The sequence below is a fragment of the Triticum dicoccoides genome, chromosome 3A, assembly GCF_002162155.2.
Source record: "Triticum dicoccoides isolate Atlit2015 ecotype Zavitan chromosome 3A, WEW_v2.0, whole genome shotgun sequence".
NCBI classification, from domain to species: Eukaryota; Viridiplantae; Streptophyta; class Magnoliopsida; order Poales; family Poaceae; genus Triticum; species Triticum dicoccoides.
Window position 1 is genome coordinate 54,869,589 of NC_041384.1, and position 12,632 is coordinate 54,882,220.

Consider the following 12,632-nt stretch of genomic DNA (forward strand, 5'->3'; position numbering starts at 1 on the left):
CAGGAAAAAAAAGCAGCTACGAATTTCTTATAGATTTGAACAATTCTGTGAGTCCAAACATACCTGCGCATTTTAAAAATGTTTATGAATTTAATTTTTTTTCACAAGTTTTAAGAATGTTAAGGACTTTTAAAAGATTAACAAAATTTAGAATATATTAGCGAATTTATTTTTCAAAAATTTGAAAAATGTTTGCACATTTAAAAAACTTTCATAAATTGATAAAGTTGAAAAAATGTTCATGAAAAAAATGTTTGCAGGATTGAAGAAAACTTTGCAAATTTTAAAATGTCATAAAATAAAATAAGTGTTCATTAATATCAAAATGATCATGAATTAAAACAATGAACATGGAAAAAATATAAGAGAATTAGAAAAGGGCAATAAAACCATAGGAAAGAAAGACTAGAAAAGCCAGGCAAACTCTTCCAAAAGGTTCCCAAAACCAGAAAAAAAAACACAACTGAATCACCATGGTGTGTGAAGTGGCCTCGGAGATGATTGAGAAAGTTATGCAAATAACTTTTGTACTGGAGAAATATAAGGAGGAAGGAGGACAATAATTTATATTCCATCTACTAAGCGGTGCATGATTTATGAAAGTATATTTTCAATAATCTATTTTGCAGATGGAACAATTATATATATTGTCAAAAACAAAGAGTGTGAACTTCGCGATACACCCCGCTTACGTGTTGTTTATTCTTTTACCGTACCTTTTACTTGCTTTGCATGCTTGTGGCTTGCTACTTATCTTGGCTATTGCTTTCCTAGTGTGTTAGCTTGCTTGCCATATGGTTGTTCCCATCATAGATTGTATATCTGGAGAACTTATTTTATTCACACTTCACCCTAAAATTGGAAGCTAAGCTAAAAAAATTGTATTATCCTATTCACTCCCTTCTATTTGACTTCTTGATATCAGACCACATCATATGCAAGGCAAACAATGATGTTGTTGACTGTGGCATTACCGGCAAGTGGGCAACCCGGCTAGCACACACCCTACACTACCTGACATGGAGGTCTGCGCCCACCAAAGTCCCGATGCACCTGAGAGCTTAATAACTTAGAGCATCTTGAACCGGACTCCCCAAATCTTGCTATACGCCCTGTTTTCCGGCACTCCTCAACCCATCTCATATGTGGTTTGGATTTTGGGCCTCCTGGATGTCGGACCGTCCCACTCGACTCCACAAAATCTCCTTCCTATCCTCACCTCGGACCAAACCATAGCCATTCTTATTAGTCCACTCCACATCCAGCCATCTCTGCCCGCCCTTCCCTTGGTGGGTTGACAGATGACGTGCCCATCATGAAAGAGAGAAGGCGTGTCGTCTAGCAGCGACCGATGACGAGGATGCCCGTTCCCAGATCCTGGCAAAGCGACAAGCCCGAGCCGCATGTGCCCTCATCGTCCTTCCGCCATAGAGGAAGATCTTACCATGTCTGGTGCCGCGTCACCGAGCAAATCCACCTTGACCCCTATTACGTCCTCGACCACTACTTCCGCAAAAACAAAGACATAACCAAGGGCAAGGCATCCGCTAGAGATGGACTTCCCTTAACTATATGGTCCTAATTTAGTTACGTATAACATGTCATCATTTTGGTAGTCTTATGGTATGTATGGGCTCACCTATGCTATGATATGTTTATGCAAAACGTTCATACACGCACACTCACCCCCATGAGCACCATCGAGAGACTGAGCCAACACATCATTTTGAGATTAACGGAGTCGCCATAGACGCTTTCGTAGTCGACAAGAACGTCACCTCACATTGTACGCACATCGCTGGAAAGACCTAAATAAATCCAAAAAATGCACAAACCACATGTTCGTTCACATGATTGGAGATGCTATTAGGGCACACATGACGGGGGGCGCTATCAACAGGCGCCAAGGTCTAATTCCTGGCCGTTCTGGCGTATTCCTGTTCGAGCGTGGTTTTTTTTTGCGTCGACACTAATTTTGTCATCAGATCTTTTTGTGAGTTTGTTTTAAATTGTCATATAGGCATCCACGGACTCCTACTAACGTTGGATACATCGAGACCCTTAACCGACCACTATGCATAAATATCCATTTTATCTTTTTCTCAAGCGCCTAATCAAGCGTCTTTCATTGGAGATGCCTATAGAGCAACTCTAGCAGATACCCTAGAAGTGATCAAACCTCTATATTTGCAGTACCGATGCCGTAAAACACACCCAATAGATCCCGTCATATAGCCTATCCCGGATTTTTCTTGCAGGTCACTACATATTATAACCCATATATCCTATATCCACAATTTTTGAGGCTGATTTTAAGGTGAACTGTAAACGAGTCAACGTCGGAGCAAGCAGCTTAGAGCTCGGCAGCGGCTGCTGGAGCAGGCTAAGGGGCTCGGCAACGGCCGCCGGAGGGTCGCGGAGTAGGCGGAGGAGCTCGACATTGGCTGCCGGATTTCTTTTTTGCAATACAGTTTTGCCGTCTGTCAAAGCCAATTTAATACCGCAAAAACAGTTTAATTTTACAGTACCACGATGTACAACATCTGCTAGAGTTGCTCAGGAGATAGGATTTCCCCGTACCTATTACGTGCTTCTCTTGTTGGCAAAATTGACAAATTTGATCTCAAAGCAAAAGTATTTCACAAAGTAAACTGCTTTTTGAAAGTATTTCATATCACTAACCCTTTTGTGCACCGCCCGACAAGAGTGCAGCTCCTTACAGACTGGCGCTGCACAACACTGTGCAGCGCCTGTCCGTAAGGAGCTGCACAGTAGAGCGCAACGCCTTGTTGTTAGGCGCTGCACATTAGGGGTTAGTTGGGTGAAATACTTTCAGAAACAGTTTAGTTTGTGAAATACTCCCTCCGTTCCGAATTACTTGTCGCAGGTATGAATATATCTAGATGTATTTTAGTTCTAAATACATTCATTTCTGCGACGAGTAATTTGGAACGGAGGGAGTAGTAGTTTCGGAGGTCAAATTTGTGCTTTTTGTCTCTCTTTCTCCATTTCACACCCCAAAAACAGGCAGGCCAGGAGTCGCAGGACCCAGGCACGCACCTGCCTCCACGTGTCACCATCCTTCACCTCCAAGCCACCCCGCCCCCTATCCGCGTGCTCGGCAAAAGCCGGCCGCTCCCCAAACAGTACCGGACCTAGACCACCCCCCACCCCGCACCTATAAAATGCCCGCCGAGAGCACCCACCCCCGGCGCGCCAGTCGCACCGAACCGAATGGTTTCGCTCCGCTCCGGCTCCGCTCCACTTCGGGTCCAGACTAGACCCATTCGCAGGACCTGACTCCACTTCGGGTTCGGTCGCTTCGCTGAGGAGGAAAAGGATAAGCGGCCACGGACGCCCACCGCGCCGCACCCTGCACCTCCCGTCCCCCCCGAGCGCCACGGCCGGAGCCCGGAGAATCCACGGCCGCCCGCCCTCCCGCTCCCAGGAGCCTCCCGTGGCCCCGCACGCCCGGCGCCCCGGCGGCAGCCCTGCCCACCGCCGTGCAGTGGGCGGAGGGCGGAGGCGCTCACCGGCTCACCGGCTCACCGTCGAGCCACAGCGGCGGATCTGTCCTCAAGCCGCAGCCGCGGACGCCGAGGTCGTTGACGCCGGGCAGGGGATCGCGGGGCTCGTCGCGGCCTTGTTCCCGTCCCCGACAGCCTCGTTCTCCAACCCTAAGGTGACTCCCCTTCCAGACTCCCAATCTGAAATTCAATCGTTGACCTACACATTTGTAGCTTATGTTTGGATTTAGAGAGATATGATTCGTTTCACTCTCTGCACATGTCACTGTCCTGCTCTGATTCATTTCATTAGCGTACGGCTGGTCGCTTGGTACGGATTGGTCTTAGGGCCAAGTGCAATGTTAGGGTTTTGCCGTGCAACATTTGAGTACCTGTAAATTTCGGTTTGTGTGCTTTCATTTCAATCCGAGACAGGTTTCAATTTGTTGTCTGTGTGTCACTGTGTGTGTGTGTGTGGCTGAAGCTGTCTGTCATTATTCAGCAGATCTGTGCCTAGCTGGCGCCTGGTAACATGACACCAACGGTCCTCATGGAGTACAGGCCGCAGATGCAGATTAAATGGGGCTACGACGAAATAGCTTACCGGGGCGGCGCGGGGTATGCAGAGACTGTAGGTGAGTCGGGCAGCCCTGTTCGTGTCGACTCCGAAGATTCCTCTGCGCCAAAACGCAAGTGCATCAGCCTTAATAGCGATGGCTTTGAAGTGAAGCGAGAGATCTTCGTCCCGTCTAGGTTGTCGTCGTCTGAGCGGCGCTACCTTCGAAAGAGATTCCGGGCAGAGCTTGATTCTGTCCGATATCTCCTCAAGAGGCCAGAGTTTTTGGCCATCATGCCTGTCAGCCGAGCACCTGGTTTCTCATCGTCGGCTGCCCCTCGAGCTAAAAAAGTGCAAAGGGGGAGCCATGTTCTCCGCGGTGCCAAGGGACGCTTCTTGCCGACCAAACCCCGGCCTGAAACATCTACAGTGTTGCCTGAAGCTACAATTCTGAAGCAGTGCGAATCTATTCTGAAGAAGCTGATGACTCAGAAATTTAGTCATATTTTTAATGTTCCAGTAGATGTGGAAAAGCTGAATATTCCAGATTATAATGAAATTATCAAGCACCCGATGGACCTTGGGACCATCAAGAAGCAGCTAGATTCTGGTTCCTACACAAGTCCTTTTGATTTTGCAGCTGATGTCAGGCTGACCTTTAACAATGCGATAACGTATAATCCCCGAGGGCATGCAGTGCATGATATGGCCATTCAACTGAATAAAATGTTTGAGTCCAGATGGAAAACAGTTGAGAAGAAGTTAGTTTCTGCTGCCACTAAGCCACATGTTGAGGTTGATAGAGCTGACTCAAAGAGGAGAAAGACCCCTCCTGTGGACCGCAGTGACTTGTCAATAGATTGTGTCAGGCCAACTGAGATTGTGAAGCCAAAGATGACATTTGAGGAGAAAGAATCCTTCGGAAACTGCTTAGCTTCTTTGTCTGAGGATCCAGAATTACCTGGTCACATCATTGATATGTTACAGCAGTGTATTGACAACAATACAGATCAGCTTGGGGATGAAGAGATAGAGATTGATATCCATGCACTCAGTGATGACATACTATTAGAATTGAAGAAGCATGTGGACAAGTACTTGCAAGAGAGAGATCACCAGCAGACAAAATCTGAGCCTTCTGAGAATGAGGCTGTGAATATTTCTGGCCTCAGTCATTCGTCCACAAATCCCTGCAAAGGTATTTTGTCATGTACGCTTTGAGGTTCTCAATAGATTTAACTTTAATTTCATCAATGCAGTTGTTAGAGATCGACCTTTTTGTGCACTCAGGTGGTGAGCCTGTTGAGGAGGATGTGGACATTTGCGGCAATGCATCCCCTATATTGATAGAGAAGGATCCACAGATCAGAACAAGCAAATGTGGTAGTCCAAGTAGTTCCAGCAGTGGCTCGGGATCTTCATCCAGTGGTGTGTACATATGAGTTATTTAGTTATTTACATTGTGTTTACCATTGTTACATCGTTGTAAAACATGTTTCTCCATGACACTGCTCTGATTACGTTGACCATCTTTATATTTCCTTTCTCATGTTCTTTTCATAGAGGTTTGTGCTTACGCCTAGTTCATATTTCTTTGGCTAAACTTTAGTGAACTTTAGGTTTACGAGTTTACGGAAGGTTGTGAAGCAAACATTTTTCACTATAGGTGGTACCATCTGAAATTCAGAATATTATATGAGATTGACACGTGCTGCAAATTTGTGCTTGTCATTTAGGAGTGCCTTTTTAAACTATTATTATCTTTCTGTAGACTTAGAGGTATCCATAGAAACTTTATACTCCCTCCGTCCCGTAATATAAGAGCGTTTTTGACACTACTGTCAAAACGCTCTTATTTAGTTAGGATTTCAAGAATGCCATCCTGCAATTACCTCGCACTGATTCTTATAGTGAACTAATATGTGGTGCATAGCTGCAAGGGCACCGTAGATGCTTTCTAAAAATTATTATTGGGAACTACAGATACACTCTGTACCAGTTAATTTTCTTAAACAGCCCGTCCCAGTTGTCTACAAGACCCTACTGTATTTGATATATTTATCTTGTAAAGCGTGTCCTCAGATCGTATTTGCTATGCTGGTAATGCAGATTCTGACTCAGGCAGTGACGCTGAAAGCGAACCAGAAAAAGCTGGTAGCCCAGCAAGGCTTGTGAAGGTACTTTGGCAATTTCTTACTGGGTGATCCTTCAGTTAAGCCAGTTAATGTAGTAAGGACTATCTTAGTTGGTGAACATATGGACCAATGGAGTGTGTTAGCAGGATTAAACCCCACTAATTCTTTCTCTCCTCAGCTCTTTACGTTCATCCATTATTCCCTTGTCATTATTTTTACCGCATCTGTAGTCAGTCACTAGCCCTTCTGTTCGCAACTCAACCCTCCTTGTCCAATTATCTGATAGTACCACGCCGTATCAGTATTTGCAGTTAGTTTTGTAGCTTGTACTTCATTGGTTGACTCGCCTTGGTCAGACCGAACCAGATAACAGAATGGTGATCTAGTTTCTGTACCTTTACACTAGTCTGAGTCGACTGTGATCAGTAATAACGATATTCCGTTCTACTAATGCTGTGGCAAGAGTTTGTCGTTTCATTTCCAATTACTGGCCAACCTTGTTGCACTGCAATAATGTGTTTCTCCTAATTTGTAGGGTATTAAAATACCAGAACAACCTGCAGAGCAAGAAAAGAGTGATGATGTTATTAGCCCTGTTGATGTTAACAGTAAGTTTTATCCCCATGCCCCCTTTAGCTGCTTGTTGTTGCAAGCTGTTCTTAATCTACTTCTATTTGTCATACTTACCATTTACCATTGGTTAAATCACAGACACTACTGCTGATGTGGAACTCCATGAACTGGACAATGAGTCCAAGGCTGCACCTGAGGGTAAGCACCTCCGTGTGCCTGTGCCTTTTTTCTCCCCACCAGCCATCACTTGCATCATCTCTTTTACAACTTAGGTGACTACCGTGCACTCATATCATTGTGAAAACAATTTGTCACACATTTGACATGTTAATATTAACAAGAGTAGTGAATATGCGACATACATCCACAATGGGATTTATGCTGCATATTCAACCTCACGGGTGACAATTAGCATTGTTTGTGCTCCTCTTCTCGACTTTGCCTCCACCTAGGATCAAGTCATGTCCTTGTACTTCTTTTTTCTACTCCATGCGGGTAGTTGTCCATGCCCTCCTCTTGTCGGTTTTGCTCCCTGGATCAAGTCACATTCTCCCATCTTTTTTCATCTCCTTATGGTAGTGGATTCCAAGAAAGGACGATACCATATTCCATATAGACATGCATTATGTGAAAGATATACTAAAGTGAGTAGATGTATAACATAGGAAACAACTATTTTGTTGATTCTCATCCATGAACTCAGAAAATCAACTCCACCAACATAGCTAGATTGATACCATTTTTTTAAGCACTGTGCTTATTTGCAGAGGATAGACGCGTAATTAGGCACTTGTGCTTCAGAAACATCCGGTTTATTTTTAAGCACCTCCCTAAGCATCTAGCATTGTACAAGGCCTAAATAGATAGGGATAGCCAAACTGCTGAGAATATTCCTCAAAAACCTGGTTGGCAACAGCTGGCAAAATATGGCGGATGAGGGCAACCATGCTTGCCTAGCAAGTGAATCGTTTTTTTTCGCTCAGTCACCTCTCCTGAACAAAACCAATATGTTAGTTACCCAGGCTCTTCGCGCTCTCTTCTCGCAGCTGGCGGTTGCTGCGGCGGCGCCAGCGCCGGCCAGAGAAGTGCAGCGACGGGCAAGCCTCACCCTTCCTCTCATGTCTATCTAGCCCCCTCTCCAGTCCCGTGCATGTGCCCTGTGTGGAGGCGGCGGCGGCGGCGACGGCTTGGGCGGATCCGCGATGGCGCCGCCGCCACACTCGAGAGCGAGGCTACGTAGAACTGGATCCAGCAGGAGTTAACTCCACCGTGCTCCTCGAGGACGCCCACCACAGCATCAAGCTCTGCTTGGCTGCCCGCGTCCTACCTCACCCCCACACCCTTCCTCTGCTGGGTTAGGCTGCGGCTGGCTCTGTCCTTTCAATTCCCATGCTTGTGTGCATACTTGTTAAATTCATAAACTGCAGCATGCTAGAGGATGTGCGGCTATGAAACTCTACTCTCTGATTTGTTGCTCTATGAACTGCAGCCTGATCTGATAAATTCATGGATGATTGTGTGCATACTTGTTACTTGTGTATGTATACAAGACAACAGTTGTGTGTACACTAATTTATGCGTGTGCTTACTAGAGCGTACTAGAAGATGTGCGGCTGATTGTGTGTGTGTGCTTGTGTATGTGAATCTTGGAAGTTTTTTTCTTTTTCAATTTACTACCGTAGATGAACCAAGAAAAATAAGCTATCTAGAAGTTTTTCTTCAATTTACTAGAGGATGCGTGGCTGATTGTGTGTGCTTGTGCATCTGTTAGACTTATGATATTAATGTACATTGGCATGTCAAACACACAAATAGCTATCCCTAAGAGCGTCTCTAGCAGACCCCTTAGAGAAACTCTAGCAGACCCTGCAAAACACGCAGACCTGCAAAATTCCGGTTAGTATGCGGGCTCGGCCCAATTTTCCGGCCAGAACAGAGCCCGCATACTCGCCCGGCCCGCAAATTTTTTTGCCGCGGCCCGCAAACCGCACGCCCTGACCGCTATATCTACGGTTCCGTGACTCGTTTGCGTGTCCAAACCCTATCCCCCGCCGCCACAGAGCCACGCGATTCCCCTTCCCCCTCTCCACATCTCTCGCCGTCGGCGACCACCCGCCCCACCTCCAGCCGCCATGTGGGGACGAATGTGGAGCTCCGGACATGGCTCCGGCAGCAGATCTGACGGCGGAAGGGACCCGGAGCGCGAGCGGCGCGTCCGGTCGGACGGCGCGAGGAAGCGCGGGGTCCGGAAGTGGACCAAGCGCGGCTTGTCGCCGCCGGCGAGCTTCCAGCGGAGCGAGACGGAGGAGTACGACCGCCGGCGCGCGTCCTTCTCCACCGCAAGGTCTTCGTACGCCGGGAGCTCCTCCTCCGGCGCGGGTCTTCTCCCCGTGAAGAGGGAGTGGTCGGAGGACGAGGAGGAGCCGGAGGAGCCGGACGAGTTCGCCTTAGTCCCCGTGAAGGAGGAGCCCGAGGAGCCCGCTCCGCTCGGCCGCCGCGGAGTCGTCGGGCCGGAAGACTACGTCGCCGCCGTCAACGCCATTGCGGCCGCCATCGCCGAGCGGAGTGTGCGTGAGGATTGAGCGTCCTTCTCCTCCACGGCGTCGTCCATTTGTCGCGACCTCGCCGCCGTTAGATCCGACCCGCTCTAGTACTAGTTATCTGACCCCTCTAGTACTAGTTAACGTAGTATGTAGTATGAACTATGCTTGTAGTTTGTTGGTCATGTAAAATCTATGTAGTATGTGATGCACTGTGTTTGTGCAATTTCTCCCGCAGAAGTGTTTTTTCAAATTATGCAAGTTTAGATACGGTTTCTGTTCGGCCGCGCTAGTTTTCGACCCGCAAACGCGATCTTCGTGAAACCACAAACGCGTTTTGCGGGGTCTGCTAGTTGCTCTTATAAGGCTAGCCCTTATAAGGGGTTTATAGTTCGCGTTTTCCCTCTTATAAGGGGCGAATTTGGCTGCGGCAGAACATAAACCTCATATGAAACTTTAAACTTTGAAAAAAAGGTTTCGCGCGAGAGATGAACAAGAAACAGTAGTAGATAGAAGTTGATCACCGATACATATATGAGTTCATCGATTTACATAGGGTAGATTCATCGAAGCGTCGGCCTAACCCTAACCTTAACTGCCCAAAATGGGGCTCATTGGAGCCCTCCGGGTGTGGTGGCGAACTGGCGATCACTCGTCGTCGTTGGTGAGGTCGATGAACATGGAGTCTTGCGCGTCGGCTTCGCGTCGCCAGGCCTCCATCTTCTCATCTAACTCCCGCGCCCTGGCGAGGCCCTGCTTGTGCAGGACCTTGTTGATCTCCTCGTCCCGGCGGGGGCGCTGCGCCACCTCCTCCTCTCGTGCACTGCGCTCGAGAATCGCCGCCTCGATGGCGTCCGCCTCGGGGGAGGGGAAGGCAATCCTCCGGCCTGCCGACGCGCGACCGCTCCGCCTCCCTCTTGACAGGCGGCAGCGGCGTGCGCGAGCTGCACACACCGTAGAGCCGAGCCTGCTGCCGGCCGTACTCCTCTGTCTCGTGGCGGAGGAGGGACGCCGGCGGCTCAAGGCCGCGGATGGTGTACCGGCGGGCGGAGCGCTTGCGCTCCTCGTCGTTGTCACAAGAGACGCAGTTGCGTAATGCTGTACACTGCCTGGATCGGGGGTGGTCACGGGAGAGGGGGCGCCACCGTGCGGGCTGGGTGGTTCTGATTCGTGAGCGAGAGGTTGGAAGACGAGTACTCCCAGGTCAGGGGAGAACTTGGAGGATGCACCGATATGTGGTTGTTTTTGTAAGGCGGGTCCTTTTTATGGCCTTTTTTTATGTAGGGAGATCTTGTGTGTGGGCACCAGATGTTTATTTTTCGGGTTTTTCTTTTATGGCAAAAATTGGTGGGGGTGAGGACCGGAGGATGTGGGAGGTCAAACCATTAAGAAGGCAAACTCCCCTTTAATAATAGTAAAGAACACTTGTCATACTTACCAATGGTTAAATCACAGACACCGTTGCTGATGTGGAACTCGGTGAGCAGGACAACGAGTCGAAGGCTGCACCTGAGGGTAAGCATGATTTTGTAAGCAGGTTCATATGAGACCACCAAGGGGTCTTGGTGCATTAATCTGCATCTGATCCTTTCCCAATGAAAAATATAGGGGAGAATGCAAAACCTGACAGGCAAGTCTCCCCGGACAAGCTCTTACGAGCAGCTCTTTTGAGGGGCCGTTATGCTGATGTAATTGTGAAAGCTCGTGGGATTCTCTGCCAGGTTTAGGAGCTTTTACATCTAGCTTTCTTTCCTTCATCATTGGCTGCACCTCTTCCTGACATGTAATTACCTAATGAGCTCAGGGTGGAGATAAACAGGAGGAGCTGGAGAAACTGCAGAAGGAAGGTAAAAAGCATATACACCTGTTTGTTTGCTGCCAAGTAGTAAGCTCCTGCTTTTCTGAGAATTGTCTTGCCTATGGACACAGAGAAAGAACGGCTTCTGGCTGAAGGTAATGCAGCCATGGAAGCCCGCAGAGCTGAAGCAGAGGCTGAATCTAAGCGTAAGCGGGACCTTGAGAGGGAAAAGGCTCGTCAGGCCTTGCAGGAGGTAAGTGAATGAAATACATTTGTTGGTGCTATGAAACTCATCTTTTGTCTTGTAGCTAAGAGTTCGTTTAAACCTGATGCAGATGGAGAGAACTGTAGAAATTAATGACAGTGTTGATCCCAAGGACCTAGAAATGCTTGGTACAGTCACCACAGAACATATTGTGAGTTCTGTCGATGAAACGAGTCCAGAGCATTCCCAGGATGGCATGCCCAGTTTTCTTCCTGGTTCTGGCAGCATGTTGGAGAAACTTGGACTATTTATGAAAGTAGACGAGGAAGAAGAGGAAGAAGAGCCATGCAGCAAAGATGCGGATGAAGGAGAAATCAACTAATGTCTGTTGAGATATTGGAGCCTTCTGGTCAAAGACAGAACAATCGCCTGTTTCAGCTGGCCGACGCACATGGGGAAATTGCTGGTAGCTGCGCACATGTCGGACATTTTCTCCCAAACCGTGCATGAAAGAATTCCCTCGAATTTGGTGCTGCTGGAGGTGTTGAATCACGTGCTTGCAGGATTTACGCCTTCGGAAGGGAGGGGAGGACAGAGATCGAGGCCACAAAAATCCAGCTGCAAATGAAAATGGAGTTCATCTCTAAAATCCTCCTGGAATCAAGACGTTGTTGTGAGCTGTTGTTGGGTGTATTAATCTGATGGAGGCTTCTGGAAGATTCCTTCTGACTCGCACACGGTCAGATGTTGGCTCAGTACCACTTCTCACCAACACTTTTGCTGCTGTAAGACGACCAAATCCAGCTGCTTTGGTGATATAGTCCAGTACGGATTATGAATACTAAAGTGCAAGTGGGGCAATATCTGGCAAAATTTGTATGCACGTATCTACGATTGTTCATTGTATACACGGAAGTTCACCAGTAAAGATTATATGGTTATCACCTGGTACTACATAGTACAGTATAATTTAATGTATTTTGGCTACGGTTCAGTTTGACTAATTCAAATGTATTGACTAGATATGTACTCCTTCCGTCCCGTCCCATAATATAAGAGCAGTTTTTGACACTACCAGGGAGTAATTTCTAATATTATCAGCTCAGATTGTTTAAAGTGCATTGTTCCTCGTGTTCAGTTGCAATGGGTTTAGGGCCAAATCTTTTTCTTTTGGGGCTTATGGCGGTTGTGGAAATAAGCTGCCTCCTCCCAGTTTATTTGAAAATTCTAATGTTAAATTTTATTTTAGAAGTCTACTAATTAACACTTAGTTAGTGGGCTTCTAAAATAAACATTTAGGCTGAGCTTTTAGAATAAGC

The 12,632-nt window shown here is 47.3% G+C and overlaps 1 protein-coding gene across 2 annotated transcripts; it reads left to right on the forward strand.

Moving 5' to 3' along the window:
* The first annotated feature begins 3,221 nt into the window (after positions 1–3,221).
* LOC119267068 (transcription factor GTE8-like) lies at positions 3,222–12,387 on the forward strand. 2 transcript variants are annotated; one of them, XM_037548374.1, is made up of 11 exons: positions 3,222–3,682; positions 4,009–5,260; positions 5,353–5,490; positions 6,172–6,239; positions 6,733–6,805; positions 6,909–6,968; positions 10,766–10,825; positions 10,919–11,031; positions 11,115–11,157; positions 11,240–11,361; positions 11,444–12,387. In XM_037548374.1, the coding sequence occupies exons 2-11, from the start codon at positions 4,039–4,041 to the stop codon at positions 11,693–11,695; spliced, it is 2,151 nt and encodes a 716-aa protein (XP_037404271.1). In that variant the 5' UTR covers positions 3,222–3,682; positions 4,009–4,038; the 3' UTR covers positions 11,696–12,387. The 2 variants fall into 2 exon arrangements, with proteins under 2 accessions (XP_037404271.1, XP_037404270.1); XM_037548373.1 differs by having other exon boundaries at positions 4,012–5,260.
* The last annotated feature ends 245 nt before the right edge of the window (positions 12,388–12,632 follow it).